This window comes from Ornithorhynchus anatinus, chromosome 6 (assembly GCF_004115215.2).
Source record: "Ornithorhynchus anatinus isolate Pmale09 chromosome 6, mOrnAna1.pri.v4, whole genome shotgun sequence".
Lineage (NCBI taxonomy): Eukaryota > Metazoa > Chordata > Mammalia > Monotremata > Ornithorhynchidae > Ornithorhynchus > Ornithorhynchus anatinus.
Genome location: NC_041733.1, coordinates 19,957,204 through 19,983,684, shown reverse-complemented (window position 1 = coordinate 19,983,684; position 26,481 = coordinate 19,957,204). Strand labels below are relative to the sequence as shown.

Here is a 26,481-nt window from a genome sequence, read left to right as displayed (position 1 = left end):
AGGAGGACGACGAGGAAGGGAAAGAGGAGAAGGAAGAGGAGGAGGAGGAGAAGGCAAGTTGAGCTAGAGAAGGTTGTGGGCATGTAGAACAGGCACTACTATTGTGGCGAAGGGGAGTAGAGATACGGTCGCATATGACAGGCAGTGGAGAAGACTCTTGGGCTACATGGGTCTCCACCGTGGAGGGGCTTGTGGGGGAGGGTAAGGGAGTGCAAGACTGAGAGTCCAGGGAAAAGAGTGGGACCCTCCCCCCAGAGACTGTTGGGGGGTGGGAGGGCAAATGGAGGCATGTGAGACCTGGGATGGGGAGAGTAGACAGCGAGGGGGTGGAGGGATGGTTTGTTCTGGGGAAACCAAGCCAGGTGGAGACGGCTGGGGGGGGGGGCGGGGGAACTGAGGCCTAATAGAGTTTAGGGCTGAGGAGAAGGAGGGTGGGAGGATGGTGGGGTTCCCGGAGCCCGGAGTTTGGGGGAGTCTGGTGGAGGGGACCAAGGTGGAAGAACTCTTTAAAGAGGGAAGTAGCATGGTGGGGGGGAGGAGACTTCTAGAAGGAGGAAGTGGAGGTCACGGGGACGGCTTCAGAGGTCACCGGGGCAGGGGGAGCGACGGGTGCGGGTTTAGGGGGCGGGAGAAGGTGATGGGAGAGGGAGAGGAGGACTGGATAGGAAGGGGAGGCCCGGGGATGGGTGTCGGGGGCTCTGGGGGACGGGGCGGGGAAGAAGAAATCCCCCCTCCCCAGGGGCCGGCGGGAGCCCCGAGGCCCCGCAGGTCCGGAAAGGGTCAGCGACGACGGACGGACGGAGGTCCGGAGCGAATCCCGCCTGGGGGCGGGGGGTGAGCAGCGGGGAGGGGGGCGGGGTTTGGCTTTCCGGGGGAGGGGACGATAGTGACATCAACCCGGAGCCGGCTCTTAAGCCGCCACCGAGCCGGGAGAGGGAGAGCGAGAGAGACGGCGGAGGGAGGGAGGGAGCGAGCCCGAGCCTGGGCCATCGCTGGCCCGCGACAGAGCCGGACCCTCCGGACCCTCCGGACCCTCCGGACCCGCCCGCCCGGCCTTCGCCCCCGCGGGAGCCGGACCTTGCAGGCAACGGGCGCTCGCTCGCCCGCCCGCTCTATGCCTCCGGGCGCGCCAAGCTGAGGCTTCCCCGCCCTCCGGCCCGCTCGCCCCCGCCGGCCGCGTCGCCCCCCGCCGGGCCCGGGGACACATGAGATTCTTCAGGCTGACCTTCAAGTGTTTCGTCGATTGCTTCTGACCTCCTGAGCCCCTCCCCGCCCCCCGGAGTGGCCTCAATCGGGGCGCCTCTCGATCACCCCCTCCCCCTTTTTTTGTTTTCCTCCCCCGGCCTCCCCCTCATTGGGGGGGGGGGTCCCTCTGTCGCTCCCCCCGGTCACCGGGGTCGCCCCTTCCCAGGCCTCTCCATCCCTCCGCCAACTCTTGGGGGGCTACCGTGACTTCCTGGTTCTCCAGGACTTGGGGGGGAACCCCGCTTGCATCCGGGCCCGGGGAGCCTGAGCCGGTCCTTTCCTAAGGACTGAAGGGTCAGGGGTCCCCCCCCAGCCCGACCCCCCCCCCCTCCTCCCCGGGCACCATGCCCAAGAAGGCCGGTGGCTCGGAGAACGGGATCTACAGCGTGCCCGTGCAGGACAGGAAGGGGAGCCCGATGGCCCCCACCCCGCCGGCCGGCCCCGGGGGCAGCGGCCCGGACGGCGGGGTCAAGGGGGAGCCCCTCGGGCCCCTGGCCCTGCCCGAGCGGGAGACGTGGACCCGCCAGATGGACTTCATCATGTCCTGCGTGGGCTTCGCCGTGGGCCTGGGCAACGTGTGGCGCTTCCCTTACCTGTGCTACAAGAACGGGGGCGGTGAGTGTGCGCCGGGCCCTCCACCCTCTCCTGTCCACCTCCGACTCCTTGCCCTGCAGCCCGTCGCCCCCAGATCTCTCCTTTCTGTCCGCCCCAGACCCACCTTCCCGCCCCGTTTTGTTCCTCCAGACCTACCGGCCAAGCAATCAGTCAGTCAATCGATCAAACAATGGAGACCTCTGCTCTCCCGCCGCCCGCTCCCGGCCTGCCTCTTCCTTTCCTGGTCATCGAGAGTCCTTCCCGCTAGACCCCAGCCGACTCCCCCCTCGGCCCTCGCCCCGACCCCTGCTCCTCCCTCTTCCCTTCAGCTTGCCGAGTTCCCCATAATAATGATAATGATGATGATGATTATGGTATTTGTTAAGCGCTTACTATGTACCAAGCACTGTTCCTGACTCCCTGTCCATCCCACCGCGGCCTTGCCCCAACCCTCTGTCTTTGTCCCTTCCCTTTCTCTCTCTGTGTCACTTCCAGACTGTGCCATGTCCTTTAACTCCTCTATTTCTTCTCCCCGCTGCCACCTCTCGTGGGGCCTGGGAGCCGGGCACGGGGCAGAGAGACGAGGGCGGGGGAGGGCCAGGAGGAGGGGGTCATCCCTGTCCCCGATCCTGCTGGAGAGGCCGGACGGCTTGTCCGGAGGAGCTGTGGCTGGGCTGGGCTGCGGCTGGAGGAACCTGAGCCGGGGGCAAAGTCCAGCACGTAGACAGGCAGGCGGGAAGAGAGTTGGGCAGAGTGAGGGGCGAGGCTGAGTCCAGGGTGAGGGCGGAGGAGCAGGTGACTAAGAAAGAAAGGAATAACCCGGCAGAGAGCTTCCCCTTCTCGCTCTCCCCTCTTCCTCCTCCTTCTCCTCCTAAGAGATCGATCACCCGTTGTCCAAACGTCCTGCCCCGCGGATGCCCTCTGCTCCGCTCAGGGAGAAGACGACACGGTCGCCCCCACCCCTTCCCCACCTCCAAATCACATGCTACGAAAGGGAGTGGGTGGGGGACGCGGGTTGGAGGAGACAGATCTCCGTCACGCAGGAGTCTCAAACACGTGCCCGCTGGGCCTAGGGCCAGCGTTGGACTCGCCTGGGACTGAAAAGACTCAAGGCTTCCTGCTGTGTGGGTGCGGGGGGGGGGGGGGGAAGGGTGCTGTGGAGTCTCTCACCCCCTTCAGCCGCTGCCGAGTGGACGGTGCCTGCCTGGCAGTGCCCTTTGCTCCTGGCCCTCTGCAGCAGCTGGTGTGGCCCCTACCACTCTCCACTTTCCTGTCCTCCTCCTCACCATCCATCCCCGTCCCCCCTCACTCTTGCGATCAGAAGAGGCGGGTGGAAGTCGGGTCTGGGACATTGGCTTTCTCAAAAAAGGGGCCATTCCTTTCTCCTATTTTGGGGGGGATTGCTTTGGAAAGCACTCTACCCAGTGTCCCATTAGAAATAGAATTGGGGGCCAGTGGTAGGCATGGCTGGAAGGCACAGAATTGAGTGCCGAGAGGTCAGCAGGGTCCTCCGGGAGGGCTGTCCCCACTCCTGCATCCCTGTGAGATGGCCTTCCTTTTCCTTCTCCTCCCTGTCCCCTGCCGGGTCATCCCACGTCCTTAACTAGGCCCAACCTGCCCAACCCGAGTTCTGCTTGCCCGCCCCTGCTCTGCCCTAACATGTCCCTATCCCCTCTTCCCTCTGCCTCACCCTCCTAGGCCCAACTCACGCTCCCCAGCTAGCCAGCCAACCAACTGCCCAGCCCAGAACAGTCCCCTTCCCCATTGGCAAGGTCTCAAGCCCTGGCACCTCCTCGCAGTCGGCGTCTCCCTGACCCTGGAGTTCCTGGTACACAGTGGTACATTGTGTGTGTGTGTGTGTGTGTGTGTGTGTGCGAGGGCATGCATCTCCCCAGACACAATGGTATATTCTGTGTCTTGTGTTTGTGTCTTTCTGGTCCCCAGTACATGCTTCCCAAGCGTAGCCCACCCCATCGTCACACACTGCATCCACTACCTCTAACCCTGCAGTGTTGTGATGTAGTTGTGTGTGCCTGTCTCCCCAGCCCCCTGGGTTTTTCTGTCTCCCTGGTATTCAGTGCCCTGCCAAAGCTCCAGCCTGTCCTCCTCAGGGAGATATCTTGACCCTTCTAGGATATCGTGGTGGAATTATCTGGGGTAGGAATAGGAGTCCTTCGATCTGAGAAAGGAGGAAGAGGGCTCGTTGGAACCTTGGAAAGTTGAGGTGCTGGGGGAAGAGGGAGGTTCTCCTTGAACCTTCAGCCTTGGCCCCTCCCAAGGTCATCCACGAGGATTCAGAGTCACCTGGGCCGCGGTGGGAAGGGAGGGAGGCAGGAGGGACAGCACGCAGTAAGCACCCAGTAAACGAGTGGGGGGGAGCTGGAGGGAGAGACAGAAGTACTAATGGCCTGGAGGTGGCATCCAGGGCTGGAGTGGGACTAGGAGTTACCCTAGGCCATTCTGCACTTGCCCAAGAGGTGAGAGACCTGGGGGTGGGGCAAGGAGATACGCTGTCCACCTTTGGGAGGACCCTCCCTCTCCACAGGATTCTGTATCCCCTGCTCTTTTTCCTGCTGTCCCCCTCTCCACATTTTAATCGGTCAATCCATCAATAGTATTTATTGAGCATTTACCAAATGCAGAGCACTGAGCTTAGCACTTGGGAGAGTACAATACAGTAGAGTCGGTAGACCCTGCCCACAAGGAGCTTAGTTTCTGGCTGCTCCCAGCCACACAACACCTCCTTCACCAGAGAACTGCGGAGATGCTCTCCCGGCAGCTGGGGGGCTGCTCAGCTCAACTCTGGCCTGGCCCCTTCCCCTCCCCACTCCCGTGCTAGGGCCCAGCATGACTGAGGCTGTGGTGGGGAATGGCTGGGGGTTTATTCATTCATTAAATCGTATTTACTGAGCACTTACTATGTGCGGAGCACTGTACTAGGCGCTCGGAAAGTACAATACAGCAATGAAGAGAGACAATCCTTCCCCACAACGGGCTCACAATCTAGAGTGGGGGGAGGCAGACATCAATACAAGTAAACTGGCATCGATATAAATAAATGGAATTAGGGTTGACGAGGGGAGGACGGGACCCCTTGAAGCAGACAGAAGGGGTTGCAAGCTGAGCAAGGAGGGGCCTTTACTTGCGCACTCCAGGGGGAGCCTGGAAAAGTGGGTAGGGGGCACCTGGGTCTACAGGGAGGGGAGAGGCTGCCGGTCGGGCTTGCGGAGGGAGCGTGGGAGGGGGAGCCTCAGGAAGCCCGATCCCTTGAATGTCCTGGGGCCGGGAGCAGACCGGCCTTCTGCCCTACTTGGCCTTGGCAAGCTGGGGAGGCCCTCGGAGGAGGATTTCCGGGGAGAGACAGGAGGGAAGCATCCCGGGGAGCTGGCCCTTGTTTTCTGCGGGGCCGGTTTGGCCTGGGAAGCGCCTGGGGCCAGTTGACGGCCAGGGGAACGAGGGTCAACCGCCCGGACCGCCGGGCAACAGCGCCCGCCTCCCGCCAGGGATAAGGGATTCCGGAGGACCGTTTCGGAGGGTGCCAGGCTGGGAGGGAGAAAGGGAGGGAGGGCGAAAAACCCAGCCAGATCTTGGGAGTCCGGAGCCTGGGGAGAAGACAGCTGCTGTCTCCGGTCTGCCGCAGGGGGCGGGAGGGGAGGGAAGGGGAGGAGGGGGCGGGAATGGAGCCTGCACTTTTAACCCCTTCTTGCCTGCAGAGTGGACAGCTGCAGGTCGTCGCCCCTCCTCTCCCCCTCCCCGACCTGGCGGCGGTCTGTCTGTCTGCACCTTGAGGGAGACCCCCAGCGTGGGGAGTGGAGGAAAGTGGGGATAGGGGAAATCCGTGCTGACCCAAAGGGACGGGCGAACAAACCATCGACGTCAGAGCCCTGCAGGGTGGCAGTGGGGATGGGCTGGAGGTGGGGGTGGTCCCTGCAGCCCCAGTGGGCACGGGCCCCCTAAGGTGGAGGGGAGATTGGAGGGCAGGTGGTAGCAGGCGGTGGAGAGGGGGCATGCCAAAGCTCAGGAGCCGGGGGTGCGGTGGTGGTGGTGGGAATGTTGGGCGCAGAGAGGCGGGGTGGCAGGATCCTCTTCCCAAGTGCCCTCTCTGGCCACCCCTCCCCCGCTGTCTCTAGCTGTCTCCTGGCAGCAGCCCAACCTTCCGGTCTGCCATTCCCCAGAAAGGAACTGGTCACCGGCTTCTGGTCCTCCAACCCCGCCCTCTCCCCCCCAAACTGTCGGTGCGGCCCCCCTGGCCCTGGTAGGAGCGGTCCCCTAGGCTGCTCCCCTTGGCCATGGTGGAGTGCCGCTCTCTATATCCTCAGCATCTTATTTCTCCGTCGGCATCTCCTCTTTGGGGACAGGATGGGGGGGATGGGGGCAAGGGGAGGAGGAGGGAGAAGAGGGAGGAAGAATGGGAGGGAGGAAGAATGGGCAGAAGGGGAGGAAGAAGAAGAGGGAGGGAGGGATGATGGAGGAGGAGGAGGAGGAGGAGAGAGATGGGGGCAGGCCCTGTTTCTTAATCCATCCTCCTGGCCCACTGACGCACACCCCGTCTTGAGGGGGAAGGCGGGGCCAGCCTCTTGTTGGGGGGGTGGGGGTGGGCCGGGTTCCCTCCTCGGACCTGCCCCTGCCGCACCTGCTGGGGCGCACGCACACAGCATCCCTCACCCCTCCCCCAGCAGCCGGCACGGTTGCTATGTCGCAGGACTCTGGCATCCATATTCTCTCTCCCCTCTGTCCCGCCCTCACAAACATCTCCTCAGACCCACTCCCAAGGCTGCTCGGTCACGGGATCCTGGCTTCTTCTCCCCCTCCCACCTCTGCCATGTGTGACTCACATTCCTGGTGGGGGGGGGGAAGGGGTGAAGTCCCGTCTTACCTAGCCCCGACTGCCACCCCCACTCCCTTAGGAGCGTCTCTCCCACTCTGTTACTATGACATCATCCGCTTTCATGCACACGCACTACGTGAGGGACAGACACATCTCTTCTGGCTCACTCATACACACCTCCAGGCTCACATGGGCGCTGCATCTCTACCTGCTGCATTCTGCCATGCTCAGTGTCAGAGCTGCAGCCCCAGTGTGTTGCGTCACTGCTCACAGGATGCAGGCTGTCTCACGCACACACACACACAGAAACACACACTCACACATCCACGCAAACACTCCCTTAGCCCCCATCACAACTGCTGCCCAAACTGTGAAGGTTCTGCAACCGGGGTTCTCCATCTTTCCTTTCCCATCTTAATTCATCGCCTATCCACACCCCTCCCCACCTGCCTCTCTGAAGGGGGGGGGGGCGGTCTGTGCTCGTGAGTCATGGGCTGAGCACCAGCGGGCACTGCAGGAGTGGTGAGTGCCAGGAGCCAAACCCTGGCAGATCATGACTGAATGAACTGGGTGCCCAGCATCCCGCTCCCGAATCCTCTCCTGCAGCCCTGCCTCTATGCCCTTCCCATCAACTGCCTTCTTGCCCTGACTTGCTGCTGCCCACTGCCCATCCTCTGCCCCAGCCTTCTTCCCCGCTGCCCACCCCCTTACCTAATGGTTGTTAGCCCCTCCTCTTCTACTGTTCCCAAGCCCCTGCCCGCCCTCCAACCGAAAACCCCACCCCCAGCAGTCACAGGCGTGTGACAGGATCAGGGCTCTAGGCTGGAAATTAGATGAGGATCGTCCCTGGACTTCCGGGGGAAGTGGAATCTGGCCTGGCCTTTCCCCCAAGAGACGCAGACCGGAGGCCAGAGTTGGGAGTTCCCAGGCCCCCAGCACAGGAACAGATGGACCTGTTATGGCCCGTGGCAGATGTGGGGCCTTGATCCCTCCAGACCCTTGGGCGGAGCTAGGTCCTGAGTCAAGGGCAGGTGCTCCCACAGCCTCAGCTCTGATTTCTAACTGCTGGGAGGACTGGGATTTTCCCCAGAGGCCACTCATCCTATTCTGAGTCACTCCAAGTTAACTATGGAAAAGTCTTACATTAAGGCATGAGTGGGAGGGTAGGGGGTGGCCCCAGGTCCGGGACAGCACCTCCCCCTCCCCGATTTCTGATTCCCCTATTGTTTCCCCTTGCTTTGACCCTGTTCCAACCCGGTCCTCCTCACCCTCTCCCCTCAGGGCCCAGTGGGGTCTGGGGGCAGGACTGCAGTTGAGGCCTGGAACAGGGATCAGGGGGTTCAACCATCTGTCTCTCGGCCTGACCTGGAGAAAGGCTCTGAGCTGAGCTGTTGTCCCTCACACAGCCTGTCTGATCCCAGGGATGCCCTGAGATCGGGGGGATGGGAGAAGCAGGGGAAATCTGAGAGGGTGGCAGCTGCCTGGGTGGGCAGAGGACAGCCGGACGATTGGACTCCTTGGACCCTACCCACTCAACTCCCCAAGAAAGGGATCACACCTTGAGAACCACAGTGCAGGTGGAGGTCCAGAGAGAGAAGTTCCAGCTCTGCCCCCCCAACTCCTGATTTCAGAGTTCTGTCACCCAGGGAACTCCCACTTCCAGTTCTCCCAAAGGGAACAAGGTGGAAGACTTGAGCTCAGGAATTCTCAGGGAAAAGGTGGTCAGGACAGGGAGAGGAAACACCGGCTCCGCTTTAGGGTGCTGGGGAGAGAAGCTTTCTCTCCCCAGGGGCAGGGAGCCGGCCAGCTTGGAGAGTGGAGGAGAGGTAGAGTGGAAGCTCTTTGGGGCAGGGAACATGTCTTGTTCTTATTTTCGATTAATCATTGGCATTTAGTGAGAACTTACTGTGTGCAGAGCACTGTACTAAGTGCTGGGGAGAGTACAGTACAAGTTGGTGGACAAGTTGGTTCCCTGCCGCGGTGACTCACTGTCTAAAGCACAGTCTGTTGTGTTTGGTAAGAGCGGCAGGCATTTGGGGAACCAGTCAATGAATGGTATCTAAGTGCCCATTGTTCAGAACACTGACAAAACTCTTGGGAAAGTACGAAAGAGCTGGTAGGCACGATCTCTGCCCTTGGAGCTTACAGTTCAGTGTGGGAGCCAGACGTTTCAAAAAAATTATCTGCTGTGTGACCTTGGGCAAGTCACTTAACCTCAGTTACCTCATCTGCAAAATGGGGATTCATATCGTGGGCCTCATGTGGAACATGGACTATGTCCAACCTGATAAGCTTGTATCTGCCCCAGGGCAGATACAAACGGCCAATTAAGAAATACAGCTAGGGAGAGCAGCCATCAATCACTGATATTGAGCCCTTACTATGTACAGAACACTGTACTAAGCGCTCGGGAGAATAAAATACAAGAGAATTAGCGGACACGTTCCCTGCCCGTAACAAGCTTACAGTCTAGATTTTGATGTGGACTTAAGCGCTCTTGGGGGTGGGATGAGTAGCCAAGTGCTTAGTGGTTTGGGTCACAAGTACACAGACAGTGCAGAGGGCAAGGAGAGTCAGAGGATGTTTTGGGGATGAGGATGGGGGTGGGCTACAGGTGTTCTCTCGGGTCCCGCCCGGCTGATGGTCCCTCACCTCTCCTCCTAGGTGCGTTCCTAATCCCCTACCTCCTGATTGCCCTGCTGGGTGGCATTCCCATCTTCTTCCTGGAGATCTCCCTGGGCCAGTTCATGAAGGCCGGCAGCATCAACGTGTGGAACATCTGTCCTCTCTTCAAAGGTCAGGCCCAGCCCCAACCCCCCCCAGCCGTTCTGGGAGGAGGGGGTCTGGCCTGGTCTCACCTCCCCTCTGGCATGCTCCCCCCCACCCCTGCCAAGCCCTTAGTGCCCCAGGTCCCCTGTGCCCGGGGTGAGGGTGCAGTGAGGGCCCGGTTACAGGAGCCAGGGTTGGGGAGGCAGGAATAAGAAGAGCCCATTGTCAGGAAGGGGGGTGGGGGCGGCAACGGGGACGGGGGGTGGGGTGTGCTCCCCGCCTTACATCTACGTCCCCGTCCCCACTGCTCCCACCCCTTTCCCCCCGCCAGGCCTTGGCTTCGCCTCCATGGTGATCGTCTTCTACTGCAACACATACTACATCATGGTTCTGGCCTGGGGCTTCTACTACCTGGTTAAGTCTTTCACCGCCACGTTGCCGTGGGCCACGTGTGGCCACCCCTGGAACACCCCTGACTGCGTGGAGATCTTCCGCCACGAGGACTGCGCCAACGGGAGCCTGGCCAACCTCACCTGTGACCAGCTAGCCGACAAGCGCTCCCCAGTCATTGAGTTTTGGGAGTGAGTCAGCCCTCCGCCTGCCTTCCCCCTCTCCCCCATGGGCCTCTTCCAGCGTTTCTATTCTATGCACCCCAGGAGGGCTCCCCCCACCTCCCGCTGCCAGGTGCCTTTTCAGTCGAATACAGGGAGCCCTAGGGGTGGAGGGGTGAGGGGTGCGGGTTCAGGTGATTGAGGAGTTCAGGGGCCTCAGCAGGCTGGAGACCACCCCAGGGGTATCCCAGACAGCACACACTGGTGAAAAGTCTGCTGTGGTGGGAGGGCGAGGGGGTGGTCACAGCTCGGGGGTGGGGGCTGCAGGAGAGCAGAAGGCAGAGCCAAGCTAGGCTTGGAAGGGGCAGTTAGCGGGGCAGTGGAGGACCCAAAGGAGACTGTTGGGGTTCAGTGTTCTGTGGTCCTGTGAGCCGGGCTTCCTGCGCCTTGGGCCAGGGCCTCAGGAGCCCAGTTACGATTTGTTTCCTGCATGTACCTGTCTGCGTTCTGGTTCTCTGTGTGGTGTGTATGGGTGTGCGTATGTGTGTGTGTGTGTTGTGTGTGTGTATATGTACCCTGTGCCAGGGCTGGCAGTGTACACTTAGCCCCGCCTTGCCTGTGTGGTAACACAAGAAGGATGAGCCCTGAGCATTCTGGGGAGAGTGACCTGAGGGCAGAAGTTGTTTATCAGATACACACCCAGCCGGGACACCAAACCCGGCTGGCTTGTTGTTGGACCTTAGGTCAGAGGAAAGGGTGGGGGGGAACTGAGGTGCAGAAGTATCCAAAGTCACAGCCCTGGGATTAAAATTCATCTTCTGAGACTCCATCATTCAGTCTTTTCCACTAAGGGCCCACTGACCAAAGACCTGGGCTAAGGGCTGGAGGGGAACATACATCAAAGATGGGGCGTGTGTGTGTGTGTGTGTGTGTGTGTGTGTGTGTGTGTGTGTGATTTGGAGGTTTCCCCGCACTCCTTGGGATGGAGCTGTGGCTGAACTTGCCTTCCTCCTCCTCCTTTTGGCCTCATATTCATCCTCACTCACCCAAGCTGGGCTTTCCCACAGCAGGGCCCAGATCCCAGCCTCCCATCCTGTTCGCCCTCCTGAGTCCAGGCAGGTGTGGGCCCTGATCTGGCGCTTTCTGTAGATTCTGAGACCACATCCCCCCACTCCCATCACCCTCAGGTCCCTTGGCAGCACCACCTTGCCAGTAACAAGGACTCCCTCTCCCACCCACTGAAATCCTTAAATCTGTTCCTTCCTGTTTGGTCTGGCAGTCAGGGTTGAGGAGATTAGTAGCCCCCTGCTTCTCTGGGACAGTCGTGTAATTGCCCATTCCCCTAGTCCACCCTTTCTCCTGGACTTAGGGTTCCTTTGGAAGTCCTCATCCTCCCCCATCACTGGGTCCTGGGCTCCAGTTTGGCCTGTGGGTGGCAGCCAGACAGCTCCTTTCTGCTCTGTGACTCCCTCGATTCTTGTCTCTGGGCAGTGGCAGAGGGGAGCATGTCTCCTAGGGCTGCCCCAGTGTCCTCACAATGCCCCTGGGGTGACTTAACTGGGTGTTGGACCTCAGACACTGACCTTGGTGGACACTGCTCTGTCTGCAACTGGGGATCCTAGGTGAGGTGGCATCCCAGGAGCCATTCAGAGAAAAATGGAGAACCAGACTCATGGAGATTGAGAGTCAGAGACATGGAGACCCACCCTCCATGCCCAGTTTGGGTCTTAGCAGCTGCTAGATGATACCAACCAGAGTTTGAGCAGCTGCCCGATCCTTCTCCCTCTATATCCTCTTTAGTCATTTCATTCTAGACCGTGAACCCGTTGGTGGGTAGGGATTGTATCTATATGTTGCCAAATTGTACTTTCCAATTGCTTAGTACAGTGCTCTGCACACAGTAGGTGCTCAATAAATACGATTGAATGAATTTGTTTAATTGTATTTATTGAGCGCTTATGCAGAGAGTCCCTTCACTGCCCACACCAGCCCCCACGCTGGCCTCTTTATAACAGGAGCAGTGTGGTGTAGAAAACACATGGACCAGGGAATCAAAGGATCTGGGTTCTAATCCCGCCATGGCCACTTGTTTGCTATAGAACCTTGAATGAGTCACTTAACTTCTCTGTCTCAGTTCCCTCAACTGCAAAATAGGGATTCGGTGCCCGTTCTCCCTCCTGCTTAAACCGTGAGCCCCACGTGAGACCTGATCTTGTATCTACCCCAACTGTTCGCACAGTGCTTGGCACATACTAAGCACTTAGCACTTGCCACCAATATCATTATTATTATTCCAGGTTCTTCCCATCCAGTCCAGCTCCTTCCTGCTACAGCCCCAAGCACCCACTTCCTGCCCACGCCTTCAAGGACTCTGCCGCTCCCCCTGTCTTGTTCTCCACCTACTTGTCTCCTTCCCCCACTGCTCCTGAGAAACTTTGGTCTATCTGCCCCTCTCCTGTCTGGGGTCAGGCTCATCCTGCTCCTCTTTGTAGGAACAAAGTCCTGCGCCTGTCTGAGGGTCTGGAGCAACCTGGGGAGATCAACTGGGAAGTTCTGCTTTGCCTACTGGCCTGCTGGGTGCTGGTTTACTTCTGTGTCTGGAAGGGGGTCAAGTCGACCGGAAAGGTAAAGACCTCTCACCGCTCACCTCACCCCACCCCTCACCTTCCCTCCTAGCTCTGGGATCCAGGCCTTCTCCAACTGTCTTCCTCCAGGAGCAGTGAGCAAGAGTGAGCAAGTCAGTCCATCGTATTTGTTGAACGCTTACTGTGTGCAGAGCACTGTACTAAACACATGGGAGAGTACAATATAAGAATATAACAGACACATTCCCTGCCCACAACGAGCTTACAGTCTATAAGGGGAGACAGTCACGTAAATAAATAAATTACAGATATGTACATAAGTGCCTGGGGCTGGGTGGAGGATGAATAAAGGGAACAAGACAGGGCAATGCAGAAGGAAGAGAGAGAAGAGGAAAGGAGGGCTTAGTCAGGGAAGGCCTCTTGGAAGAGATTTGCCTTCAATAATGATTTGCAGGGGAGGAGAGTAATTGTCTGTCGGATTTGAGGAGGGAGGGCATTCCAGGCCAGGGGCAGGAGGGGGGCAAGAGGTCAGTGGTGAGATAGATGAGATAAAGTCATAGTGAGAAGGTTAGCATTAGAGGAGTGAACTGTGCAGGCTGGGTTGTAGTAGGAGAGTAGGGAGGTGAGGTAGGAGGGAGCAAGATGATTGAGTGCTTTAAAGAGACTGGGCTGAAATCAGGTCTCAGAGAGGGGGAAATGCAGATATTAACACATACTGGCTCACAGAGAGATGGGAAATAGTCCCAGAACTCAAGATGGGATACCTAGGGAAACCCCACAGGTGCTGCTGGGAGATGAGTCAGGGCTGCACTAATGGTGGACAGAGGAGAAGCAGGAAGCAACGTGGCCTAGTGAAACGAGCACAGGCCTGGGAGTCAGAGGATGGATTCTAATTCCGGCTCTGCCACTTACCTGCTCTGTGATTTGGGGCAAGTCTCAACTTCCCTGTGCCTCAGATCCCTCATCTGCAAAAGAAGAATTCAACACCTATTCTCCCTCCTACTTAGACCGTGAGCCCCATGTGGAATCTGAGGATCTTATATCTATCCCAGCACTTACTACAGTGCTTGGCAGATAAGTATGCACTTAGCAAACACTACTATTAATAAGTGCTTAGAGCAGGGGACCTAGGGGAAGAGGACCACAGAGTCGGGGGAGGGAGGAGAGGGCCCTGGGAAAGGTGCGATACCCGGAGAGAATAATAATCGTGGTATTTGGTAAGTGCTTTTTATGGTATTTCTTAAGCACTTACTAGGTAGCAGGCATTTTATGGTAATCTACCCAGGTCCCACGTGGGGCTCACAGTCTTTATCCCCATTTTACAGATGGGTAATTGGGGCACGGAAAAGAGGAATGAGTTGCCCAAGATCACACAGCAGACAAAAGTGGCCGTTCTAAGAATAGAACCCAGGTCCTTACTAGGTGCCAAATGCTGTACTAAGCCCAGATACAGAGAATACAGTCCCAATTCCACAGTGGGGGGGGGGGGGGCGGGGGTCCAAGGATGGGGGAGGTGGGGGGATAGGGAGAGGTTGGGTTGGAGTGTCCCATTCCAAAGTGCAGGAGGAGGATGGGGGGTGGGGACCTAGACCCAGCGGGAGCCCTTGGCGCCTGGCTTGACTCTGCCCCGCCAGACCCTCCCCTCCCCTCCCCTGCTCCAGGTCCAGGTCCTGCTCCTGAAGCCAGCTCCACAGGGCCACTGTGTCTCCACCGGGGCTGGGGAGGTGCCTAGGAGGACAGAGGGCTGTTTTTTGCTCATGGTCCCCCGTCCCAGAGCCAAACCAAACCCGACCGAAGCCTAAACTGAGGCCAAACCCCTCCCTGTCCTACCATGCCCTATCCTTCTGCGAACTCCTTACCCTGAGGGAAGGCACCAGCGAGGCAGGAAAGGGGAAGAGCGGAAAAGGGACTCTGAGGGTGGCATACCCCTGTTCCCCCCCCACCCAGTGGTGCCCATCTGCACTCCCCCCCCCACCAGTCTCTCACCTGGCAGCAGAGAGAACTGTCCCTGACAAGGAAGCAAAACCTAGAGTGTGCGGGGTTTACAGATAGCAAACTGATGCCTTGGGGTGGGGGTGGGGCAGAAGGGACTGAGGGGTGGCAGGCATCGGGATCTTGTTTTTCCTTCTGGGGCCACAGGTGGGGGCCCCCAACCACTCTTGCCAGATCCCTGAAGTCCAAAGGGAGGGGTGGTGAGAGAGTGAGGGAAGGAGGGAAGGGGGAGGAAGGGCTGAGGAGGGAGGAGGGGCACAGAGCTGTCGGGTCTGGTCGGGGCTGTAGGCGGCAGGCGGAGGGGACAAAGGGAGAGAGACTAGAAGCTCATTGCATTTCCAGTCACATCCAGGATAGGCACAGAGGGAAGAGGGGAAAATTGGGGGTTTGGCCAGGGACAGCTGGAGAATTCCACCTCTTCCCCCTCCCACTCCCACCTAGGGTCTGGCTGGGGAGGGCTGCTGGGGCTGGGGCTGCAGAGGCAAGCCTGGTGTTGGGGTTGGGGGTGCCGAGATGGAGCTGGGGCTGGGGGTGGTCTTGGTTTTCGGCTGGCAGCTGCTAATGCTGAGAGGCTGGGGAAGGAAGAGTTAAGGTTGGGGAGGGACAAACTGGGGAGAGGCTTTAGGCTCTAGAGAGAAGCGGGAAGCCGAGGTGGGGGCAAAGGGGGAGAGAGCTGGAGATTCTTTAGATCTTCTGAACAAGGACACAGATTGGGGATGCAGCAGGGAGATAAACACACAACACACTCACACCCTCTCTTTCACCCTTAGAATCACAAACACACACAATCCTTCCCCTCACCCCCAAGATCACTTTCCCCCTCACCCCCAAGGTCCCACCCACACACATTCACACTCTCCCCATTGGGCCAGAGTCACACACACACACGCTCACACACACGCACACACACCATCCTCATCACTCCTAGGCATTTTCTCTCATACACACAAGAGCGGGGAAGTGAAATAGCTAGCGATTTGGTCGCCATAGCAACAACCAAACAATTTCCGACCTGAATGAGGTTCCTGAAGTGCCCCATGTCTCTGTTCCCTTCCTTGTCCCCGATCCCGCCCCTTGTCTGTCTTTCCCTCCTTGGATCAGGTATAGCCTGGCAAGCTGATGGGATCCTGTTCCCGTCCCGGTCCCCATCTCTGTCCCTGGGCTCCAGGTTTCTGTCGGGGGTCTGGGGTTCCCCACAGAGAAGTGCTCCCAGGGAAAGATGGCTTCCTCCAGGCCACGGAGTACCGCTTCTCTAGCTCTCTTTCTCTCTCTCCTCTCCCCCTCACCCTTCCACCCCTCCTCTGCCCTTTGACCCCATCAACCCAGCTGGGAGAGCTGTGGGTTTGTGGGGCAGGGGGAAGAGCAGACCTTCTCCTCCCCGTCTCCATTGTTCCTCTTCTCCCCGTCCCCCCACCTCCCTATTCCCCCGGCCCTGCCTGCAGCTCTCTGGCCATTGTTGACAATGGAAATTTGAGGGAGGGGAGGCTGGGGCAAGCACTAGGGAGTGCTAGAGATATAATGGGGGAGATGCCCATACCAGAGAGACTCCAGGGCGGGTGTAGTGCATGCCACGGGGTGCGGGGGAGGACCAGAAGGCAGGGACAGTAGCAGAGTTGTGGCTGTGGCTGTCCAGTAAGGGTGTCCCTGGTGGGACCCACCACCCTTATCCCTGTCTGTGGCTGCCTGTGGGATGGCGGAAAAGGGCTGCCCCAGATCCCCCTCTGAAAGGGGACCATAGTTGTAGAAGGGGCAAAAGGGGAAGGAGGCCAACAGGAGGGAGCAGGAAGCAGCTTGCTGGAGGCCACAGTGCTGGATTCTGAGGCTGGCCCTGGCTCTGCCCTCCCGCCCAGATTGTCTATTTCACTGCTACATTCCCCTACGTGGTGCTCATTGTCCTCTTGGTGAGAGGCGTGATGCTGCCCGGAGCCCTGGATGGGATCATCTTCTATCTCAAACCCGATTGGTCCAAGCTGGGGTCCCCCCAGGTAAGGAGTCCAGCACCCTGTCCTCCCCTCCCACCCAGCTACCCCCACCCCCACACCTCTCGCCCCCAGAGTGTGGATACTGGAGCATCACTGAGAGGAAGGGAGGGAGGGACGGATGGAGGGAGGGAGGGACGGATGGAGGGAGGGACGGATGGAGGGAGGGAGGGACGGATGGAGGGAAGGGCGGAGGGACAGAGGGATGGATGAAGGGAGGGACAGACTGATGGAGTGAGGGAGGGAGTGAAGGCAAGGGGAGAGCCTGGCGGCCCCTGAAGGTGCTGACAGCTTTGGCTAGCCACCGCGGTGGCCGCCCGATGCCCGCTGGCACTCGTAAGCTCTCCAACCCTGCTCTCACATTCTGCACCGTTCTTTCTCTCCCTCTCTGCCCAGGTTTGGATAGACGCTGGGACACAAATATTCTTTTCTTATGCCATAGGACTGGGCGCCCTCACGGCCCTGGGCAGCTACAACCGTTTCAACAACAACTGCTACAAGTAAGGACTCGTCTTCCCCGGCCGCTTAGCCCGGCCCCGGGGAGGCCAGGGATGGAACGGGGAAGGGGGAACGGGAGGGGAGATGGCAGTGGGGCCGAAGTGGACAAACCTGTGGCTCAGGGCTAATTGCTGCCATGTGGGTCTGCTCTGGACAAGGCCCAGGAGCCTCTCGTCTCTAGCAGGCCTCTGCTTCCCATCTATCTCCCCTGTCCTCTTTCTCTTCCTCTTTTCATTCGATTGTATTTATTGAGCGCTTACTGTGGGAAGAGCACTGTATGTACTAAATGCTTGGAAAGTACAATTCGGCAACAGATAGAGACAATTCCTACGCAAAGACGGGCTCACAGGCTAGAAGGGGGAGACAGCCAACAAAACAAGTAGATGGGCATCGTTACCATCAAAATAGAAAAACGGAAGTATAGATATACACATTATTAATAAAATAGAGTAAAAATATGTACAAATATAACCAAGGGCTGTGGGGAGGGGAAGGAGGTAGAGCAGAGGGAGGGAGTGGAGATGATGAGGAAGGGAGCAGGAGCAGAGGAAAAGGGGGGCTCAGTTTGGGAAGGCCTGGAGGAGGTGAGCTCTCAGTAGGGCTTTGAAGAGGAAAAGAGAGCTAGTTTGGCAGATGTGAGGAGGGAGGGCATTCCAAGCCACAGGTAGGATGTGGGCCAGAGGTCGATGGCAGGACAGGAGAGAACGAGGCACGGTGAGGAGGTGAGCGAGCAGCAGAGGAGCAGAGTGTTTAGTCTGGGCTGTAGATGGAGAGAGGGAGGTGAGGTAGGAGGGGGTCAGGTAATGGAGAGCTTTGAAGCCAATAGTGAGGAGTTTTTGCTTCATGCGAAGGTTCATTCAATAGTATTTATTGAGCACTTACTATTTGCAGAGCACAGTACTAAGCGCTTGGAATGAACAATTCGGCAACAGATAGAGACAATCCCTGCCCAGTGACGGGCTCGCAGTCTAAACGGTTGATAGGCAACCACTGGAGATTTTTGAGTAGGGGAGTGACATGCCCTGAGTGTTTCTGTAGAAAGATAATCTGGGCAGCAGAGTGAATATGTGTTGCCGAATTGTATATTCCAAGCACTTAGAACAGTGCTCTGCACATAGTAAGCGCTCAATAAATACTATTGAATGAAAAGTAGCCTGAAGCGGGGAGAGACAGGAGGATGGGAGATCAGAAAGGAGGCTGATGCAGTAATCCAATCGGAATATGATGACAGATTGTTTTCCTCTTTTCCCTTTCTTGCCTCTCTCCACTCTGCTCGTTCTCTCTGTCCTGTCTCCACCCATGCCCCTGCCCCCCTCCCTCCTCTCTCCTCCCAGTGGATGCCCCAAAGGCTGTTGGGTGACAGTGGCAGGGCCCCTCCATCATGCCAGGTCTAGCTCTGGGTGAAGTTGGGCTGAGGTGGGCAGATGGGCAGGGTGGAACTACCAGTGACAACTCCCTCACCAGTCCCTCTGTACCTCAGGGACGCCATAATCCTAGCGCTCATCAACAGCGGGACCAGTTTCTTTGCTGGGTTTGTGGTCTTCTCCATCCTGGGCTTCATGGCCACTGAACAAGGGGTTCACATCTCCAAGGTGGCAGAGTCAGGTAAGTAGGTGCCCGAGTCCAGGATCTGGCGCCCCACCTCCCACCCCCGGGGCTGGCAGGGCTGGGAAGACAGGGGACTGCGCCCAGGAGGAAGCAGAGTGGCCTCGTGGAAAAAACATAGGCCTGGGAGTCAGAGGACCTGGGTTCTAATTCTGCCTCTGCCATGTGTCTGCTGTGTGACCTTGGGCAACTCACTTAGCTTCTCTGCCTCAGCTTCCTCATCTGCAAAATGGGGATTCAGTACCTGTTCTCCCTCCTACTTAGACTGGGCCCCAAGTGGGACCCAATGATCTTGTATCTAACCCAGTGCTTAGGACAATCGATCAATCAACCAGCTGTATTTATTGAGCACTTACCATGTGCTGAGCATTGTTCTAAGCATTTGGGAGAGTACAATATAACGGAGTTGGTAGACCTGTTTCCTGCCTACAGCGAGCTTACAGTCTAGACGGTTATTATTCAATATTCATTCATTCAATAGTATTTATTGAGCACTTACTATGTGCAGAGCACTGTACTAAGCGCTTGGAATGATTACGGTCTATAGTACTTGGCATATAATAATTGTTTAACATACCACTACTTTTTTATTATTATTATTGGCACGCGTGACTCCATCCACAGACAAGCATGCATACACATCCCCTTGTAGCACATGCACAGACATGTGCACACTCTGCAATAAGGGTTTGTGTGTGTGTGTGCGCAATGTCTCAGTGTGTTTATGCACGTATGTGTGCGTGAAACGGCCTAGTGTGTTGATCTGTGCCATTGTCTTGACTCAATATGATAAATGGACTTTCAGTGTTGATCTCCCTTCTTCCCCTTCCAGCCCAGTTAGAAGCACCCCAGTGGCCCCGGGCACTTGCCTTTTCTAGTCGCAGCTCTGTTTGTGCGGGTGTGTGCGAGTGTGTGCATTTGCGTGTGGTGTTGTGTGTCCACTGAGCCATCTTCCTGAGTCTCTGACATCTCTGTCCCTACCAGGGCCTGGCCTGGCCTTCATCGCCTACCCCAGGGCCGTCACCCTAATGCCCGTGGCCCCGCTCTGGGCTGCCCTGTTCTTCTTCATGCTGCTGCTCCTGGGCCTGGACAGCCAGGTGGGTTTGGGTGTGGGGGCTTTGGGGACGACAGGGAATGCAGGTTGGCCTGCCGGAGGCAGGTGACTGACTGAAGACTTACCCTCTGCTCCCCTTGCAGTTTGTGGGGGTGGAAGGTTTCATCACTGGCCTTCTGGACCTGCTCCCTGCCTCCTACTACTTCCGTTTCCAGCGGGAAGTCGCCGTCGCCCTCTGCTGCGTCCTCTGCTTCATCATCGACCTGTCCATGGTGACTGAGGTCAGTGGGCCTTAGCCTTCTGTCCGGCTCCTTGATTTCCGATCCCCAACTTGCCCGATCCCCCCGATTTCTGATGCCCTGACCTATCTTGGCCCCCGATCCCTGCCTAACCTCGACTCCTCTCTTCCCGAGTCCCTTACTCTTTGGCGACCCTCAGTCCCGGACCTTACCCCCAGTCCCTTACCCCCAAGCCTTCCTGGCCGACCCGATGGCTGCCTCTGTCCCCAGGCTCTTGACCCTTGACCCCGCTCTGCCCTGCAGGGTGGCATGTACGTCTTCCAGCTGTTTGACTACTACTCGGCCAGCGGGATGACCCTGCTGTGGCAGGCCTTCTGGGAGTGTGTGGTGGTTGCCTGGGTCTACGGTAGGTGGGCCCTAGTGGGGAAGACCAGGGTGAGGACAGGGCGGAGGGGCAGACCGGGTGGTACGGACCAGGTGGTACAGACCTTCAAGGAAAGGAGGCGAAGAAGACCAGGCGAGATGTACCATCTGGTGCACGTGGATTGGGTGGGAGGGAGGAAGAGGGGAGGGGGGGTGTTGCAGGGGCTCGGTAAGCCCTGACGTGGGGCCTTCTTTCCTCTTCTCCAATTCTTCTCAACTTGGCCACCTCCCCGGCCCCAGGGGCTGACCGGTTCATGGACGACATAGCCTGCATGATAGGCTACCGGCCATCCCCGTGGATGAAATGGTGCTGGTCCCTCTTCACTCCCCTGGTCTGCATGGTAACCGCCGGGCAGGGTTGGGGCCGGCTGGGGTGGGCGGAGTGACCAGAGGGGAGGGCGCGGGGTAGAAGCTGACTGATGTCCTGCCCCCTTGCTCTCCCCAGGGGATCTTCATCTTCAACGTGACGAACTACAAGCCGCTGGTGTACAACAACAGCTACGTGTACCCATGGTGGGGTGAGGCCATCGGCTGGTGCTTCGCACTGTCCTCCATGCTCTGCGTGCCACTGTACATCCTCCACAAACTCATCCGGGCCAAGGGAACCTTGGCTGAGGTCAGTGCAGCCGGGAAAGGGAGGGAGGATGGGGGACCTCCCCAAACCATGGGCGAGCTGACCTGGGCCTGGCTGGGGTCGGGGGGGGGCCTGTGTGGCGGCAAAAGGGTAGAGGGGCGTAGCCAGGTCAGCAGAGCCACGAGGGGACCCCGGGTCCGTGCTAAGGGACCAGGTCTGCTCCAGTCGCCTTGAGGACCTCCTCTGGCTCTGCCGCTAACCACGCCCATCCCCGTCCCCAGCGTTGGCAGCACCTGACCCAGCCCGTGTGGGGCCTGCACCACCTGGAGTACAAGGCTCAGGACTCGGACGTCAGGGGCTTGACCACCCTGACCCCAGTGTCCGAGAGCAGCAAGGTCGTTGTCGTGGAGAGTGTCATGTGACCCGGTCTCGGCCGATTAAGAGAGTGTCGGCACACCCAGCGGATGTGAGGCGCCTCTCCCCGCCATCATAGCCCCCAACCTGTCGACCACAGAGAGCGCCCCCAACACCCACCCGCTTCAAACCGCGCCACTGAACAACAGGCACAGGGCAGAGCCGTCTCCGGGGCTGGGAGGACTGGGAGGATGGGGAGGAACGGGGAAAACTGCCCTCAGTTCCCCGGGTCCAGGATGGAGCAGAGTAGGGGTCCGGCTGGGGCAGCGTATGTGTGCGTGTCGGGGGATGGAAGGGGCAGACTGAACGTCGGGGGTCCTGGCGGAGAACGATGGAAGGTTCTAGGGAGGCCCTTGGAGAATGGAGGAGCAGGTAATCTAGGTTTTTAACATGTGTTTTGCTTTTTGTTTTTAATAAAATGCCAAAAACAAATGAAAAAAATCCCCCCCCCCCCCAACCCCAGCTGAGTTGGTTGAAATCTTCCCGGAGCTGGGGGATTCTGCCTTGCGGGGAGAGGGAAGAGGCTGGTCCCAGCCCCTGCCCTCCTCCTGTCCCTTCTCGCCAAGCCCTGGGGAAGCAGAGAGCCAGCAGAGCAGGCCTGGGAAGGGTGGAGCTGGCCCTGCTGCCTGTGGAGGTCAGGGTGGTGAAGGTGATGGTGATGTGATGGTGGGGATCAGAGAAAATCCTTTACTCCTACCCCCGGACCCACCCACTGCAGAGTGGACCTACAGGTGACGGTGGGTCTTGGGGCCAGCGCCCCCACCCACCCCACCCCTCCCCCAAACCAGAAGCCCTGGGCTGCTGATGCCCCCTCCCGTTGCCTCTCAGACTCATCCCTCAGGTCCCAGTGCCCAGCTTGATGCTGGGATGAGGAAATTTTGGAGTCCTTCCCCACTCTTCCCCATCCCTGGGTGCCCGGTTGTCTGGACACGACCTCGGCTGACCCAACGGCGGCGTCCTCTCCCAGGCGGCGTCCTCTCCCAGGCAGACCCCCCCGCCCCTTCCTCCGCTTCCTCCCCCTTTCCCCGCCAGGCACCATCCGTTGGGAGCAGCTGTTCTACGTGCTGTTCTACGAGGCAATTTCCCCTGCCCCTCCAGCAACCACCCCAGAGCCAGCAGTAGCTACCTAAACAACAGTGCCATGGGAGGTGCCTGTGGAGCTCGGAAATTCTGGCAAAGCAGCCAGGAAGGGTTCAGCTCCTCCACTCTCCCTCTCTTAGTCTGACCAGCCTCTTGCTCTGCGGCCCTGGGTTCCAGGGCCCAGAACCATTGGCAAGTTTTGACCCTCTTAGAGCAAACTTTCCACCAACTCAGCAGGATGATACACACACATATATATATGTGTATATATATATGTGTGTGTGTGTGTTGTGTGTGTGTTGTGTGTGTGTGTGTGTGTATATATATATATAAAGTATATATATATAAATATATATATATATAAGAGATCACTATACCAGATGTAAATTATGCTCCAACAACAAACAAGGCTTGTATTTTGCACATTTTATAAAAGTCAAAGAGAATCTAGGAGGAAAAAGATTTCTGCCTGTATATTTCTAAAAAAACTAACCCCTTGACCAGCCACGGCCCCGCTCTTCCACCTCACTCTACCACCCTGGTGGAGTGAGAGTCCTGAACAGTGAGTTCTAATTTTCTTAACAAAAAAAACAAAAAAAAATTATGAGAAAAAGAAAAAAAAACCCACCCAAATCCTGATTTTTTTTTTTCTCTGTGGGCAATGATCACATTCGTTAGCGTTGGATAAAAAGCAAAATCAAAAGGATGTCCGGCAGCTGAGGGTGGGAGAGAAGAGGGATGGGAGGCTGGGTACCCGAACTCCATGGCGTGGTCTGTGTGAGGAGGGGAAAGGAGCCGCCCCCCCAGGCTCAGTTGACCCTGGCGGGAGGGGCGTGCCAGCGGCTGACCGACCACCCACGCACCTCTCAGGGCTATTGTGGGAGCAGGGGTGCCCAGTATTGTTTGAGGGCTGGGGCAAGGGAAGGTGGAGCCAAGTCGAGCACTCCCCGGTGCCAGCCGTCCCTCAGATCCCCATTGGCGGTTGGCCCGGGACTGGATGCCCCCGATGGCGCCGTGAAGAGGGATAGGGCAGAGGAGAGGAGCCTCCCCGGAGACGGGGTGCCCGGGGAAGGGGACCCCGAGCCCATGGTGACCTGTGTCCCCCTTCCCTGGTGTCTGATGCACTTTCATATCTCAGTCTTCCAAGTAGCAGCTTTGACCCGCCTCTCTGTGTTGTGTCAAAAAAATCAGAGCCAACCGAACCTACCCGACCAAGGTCCCCCAGCCCAGAGTGCCGGGGAGGGGGCGAGGAGGTGGGGGATGGGGGGGCGCGGACATCGTGAATGTGCTAAAGCCACTGCGAACATAGCAATAAAGACATGTCATTTTCCAGACCTCCCCAGGACTCGGTGTCTCTTTTCCAGGGAGGGGCTCCTTGGAGGGTCCAGAGAGGCGCTCCTCGCTCAGACCGCCCCAACTGCCTTTCCTCCCTGCTCCTGCCGGGAGAGGGTGTCCTGGGCCTTCCCTTCCTGATTTAGGGGATTCTGACCCCATTCCCAGGGAGGCCAAGCTGGTGGTCCCAATCCCAGAGAGCCAGAGGCCTCTTGGCTTAGACCAACTAATCATCATTATCCCTGGTATCTGTGAAGGAAAGGAACCACCTCAGGCTGGCCTGGGACCACTTCCCCTTTTGCACATCCAACCCTGGCTCCCTGTGGATAAGGGTCGGTGTCTACCAACTGTTGTGCTTTCTCAAGCACCGAGTAGAGTGCTCCGTACACAGTAAGAGTGCAATAAATACCACTGACTGATTGATGAGGAAAGGCCCAGCCACAGGGAACCCTTTAGCCATGGTCAAAGTCCGAAGGGAGCGAGAGAAGAGAAGTCTGCCTTTTTATTGCTTTTTAAAATGGTATTTATTAAGTACTTCCTTTGTGCTAGGCACTGTTCTAAGCCACTGGGGTAGATACCGGATCAGTTCCACACAGAGCTCACAGTCTAAATGAGGGAGGAGGATTTAATCCCCACGTTACAGATGAGGACACTGAAGAACAGAGAAGCGAAGACACTCGCCCAAGGTCACAGCAGACAACTGGTGAAGTTGGGATTAGAAACTCAGGTTTGGGGTTTCTCTTAATGACACTTGCTAAACCCTTGGGCCAAGCACTGTTCTAAGCCCCGGGGTAGATAAAAGTCAATCAGCCCGGATACAGTCCCTGACCCCCGTGGGGTTCACCGTCTAATTAGGAGGGGGATTGGGAATTGAATCCCCATTTTGCAGTTGAGGAAACTGAGGGACAGAAATTAAGCGACTTGCCCAAGGCCGCCCAACAGGCAAGTGGCAGAGCTGGGATTAGAACCCAGTTTCTCTGACTTTTCTTTTGGCACTTCATTAGTCAGAGATGGGTAGGCGCCTCCCCTGACATAGCCCCTGTCATTTTGCCACTGGTGGAGCCAGGAACAGGCTGCAGTGCCAGCAAGGACCCTGCCCAGCGCCAGGCAAGACGGTGCCCCGGGGAGGGGCGCCAAAAGAGGACAAGAGGGCGGGCGGCCAGCAACCAGAGGCCCCGGGCAGGAGGCACGGCCTTGAGATGGTGAGCCAACGGGGGTTGGGGGGTGGACAGGAGGAGACAGGAGACAGGGGAGGGAGTACGGGCCGAAGCCGGAGTGGTGGGTCACCAACCCGCCAGCCACTGGCACAACCCTGCTGCTTCCAGCTAGCCCAGAAGCAGGTGAAGTAAGAAGAGAGTGCCCATTCTTCTTCCTCGGCCGTGGCTTCCTTTGCCAGCGGGCTAGCGGCCAATTCCCCTCCTCTTCAAAACCCCGCTGGGCGGGGAGCCCAGCAGACGCGGCCAGTTGGAGAAAGAGTAGCCAGTGTCCTCCCTGGGGGGGGGGGCACCTGAGCCGGCCCCCCCCCCCCCGCCATCTTATCCCACTCTCTGGGCCTCGGGCCTCTCGTCAGCTCTGGCCTATCCAAGGAGCTGCCCACAGGCGCTGCCCACACCTCCCTCGCCAAGGCACATTCCACAGCGGCGAAGGCTTTGACAGGGAGTTTGGAGCTCCGTCTGCAGCCTCGTGACAGCCAGCCAGCCTGCCTGCCTGCCGCCCTCCCTCCCCCAGCACTGAGGTCCCGGGCTGAGCAGCCATGAAGCGGCAGCTGCTGTGTGGGCAGGGCCTGCTGAGTCCACCTCCCCTCCCTGGAAGGCACAACTGAGCCCCCCTCCTTAGGCTGCTCTGGGGGGGGGGGGGGGGGGGGGGGGGGGGTGTGTGTGTGTGTGTGTGTGTGTGTGTGTGTGTGTGTGTGTGTGTGTGTGTGTGCAGGGGAGGACGGACGGTGTAATTCTTAGGGCCCCTCTATTGCAGTGACCATGCCCCACCCCTTCTTCCCTCCTGCCCCATTTCTGGAGCCCTGGTGAAGACAGGGTCCTGCAACGGGCATTAGGGCAAGCCTGTCTCCTTCTCTTCCTTTCCCAGCCGCCACCCACCCCCTCAACCTCCCCCCAATCGGGCTCTATTTTCCGGGACACCTGAAACCCCTGCTTAGCCTAACATTGCTACAGCCAAGTCAGTGATCCATTAGCAGGGGTGAAAGATACCACCGGTCTATGTCCAAACCAGGCAAAAGTGTGTGAGAGGGGGAGATTTACTTTCTCGCTCCACTCACCAAGGTGGCTACTTTTGAATAACCCGGTGGCACAGTAGCCCAAAGCCCGATAGGATGGGTTCCCTCCAGCTAGGAGAGACTGCAGGAGGCTGTGGGGGTGGTGAGAAACCAGAGAAAGCGGGCAACCCCAGGGCCAGTCTTCAAGGAGGGCCACTGGGCAAGAGGCCACATAACTCCCGGGCGGGAGGGGGGCGGGGAGAAACCGAGCCAAACTAAGATTTCTCCTGGAGGTGGGAGGAAGAAGCCTCGCTGTTCCCACCATCTGGAACCAATCCCTGCACCTGTCCCCATGGGGCGACTGCAAGTTCTTGGAAGGCAGGGACCACAGCTCTTGCTACTGTATACTCCCCAGGCATCCGCAGCCCTCAGGCACACAACGCCACCGCTCACGCAAAGTAGTCCAGTACACCTGACCATGGGGGCGAGAGACTGCGCTGGCCCCCAGAA

General features: G+C 58.2%; 1 protein-coding gene across 1 annotated transcript; it reads left to right on the top strand.

Annotated features, from left to right (window-relative positions):
- Positions 1 to 936: 936 nt before the first annotated feature.
- SLC6A8 (solute carrier family 6 member 8) lies at positions 937 to 23,768 on the top strand. The gene is made up of 13 exons (XM_029067642.2): positions 937 to 1,860; positions 9,332 to 9,463; positions 9,768 to 10,017; positions 12,480 to 12,612; positions 16,415 to 16,549; positions 16,940 to 17,043; positions 18,522 to 18,646; positions 19,631 to 19,743; positions 19,844 to 19,981; positions 20,243 to 20,345; positions 20,603 to 20,703; positions 20,808 to 20,978; positions 21,218 to 23,768. The coding sequence occupies exons 1-13, from the start codon at positions 1,590 to 1,592 to the stop codon at positions 21,356 to 21,358; spliced, it is 1,917 nt and encodes a 638-aa protein (XP_028923475.1). The 5' UTR covers positions 937 to 1,589; the 3' UTR covers positions 21,359 to 23,768.
- The last annotated feature ends 2,713 nt before the right edge of the window (positions 23,769 to 26,481 follow it).

Bases quoted from the DNA above. Each gene is read 5' to 3' on its own strand.
- SLC6A8 (XM_029067642.2), top strand. From the start codon at position 1,590: ATGCCCAAGAAGGCCGGTGGCTCGGAGAACGGGATCTACAGCGTGCCC. The intron at 1,861-9,331 runs GTGAGTGTGCGC...CTCTCCTCCTAG, and splicing joins GTGCTACAAGAACGGGGGCG to GTGCGTTCCTAATCCCCTAC. The intron at 19,982-20,242 runs GTCAGTGGGCCT...TCTGCCCTGCAG, and splicing joins ACCTGTCCATGGTGACTGAG to GGTGGCATGTACGTCTTCCA.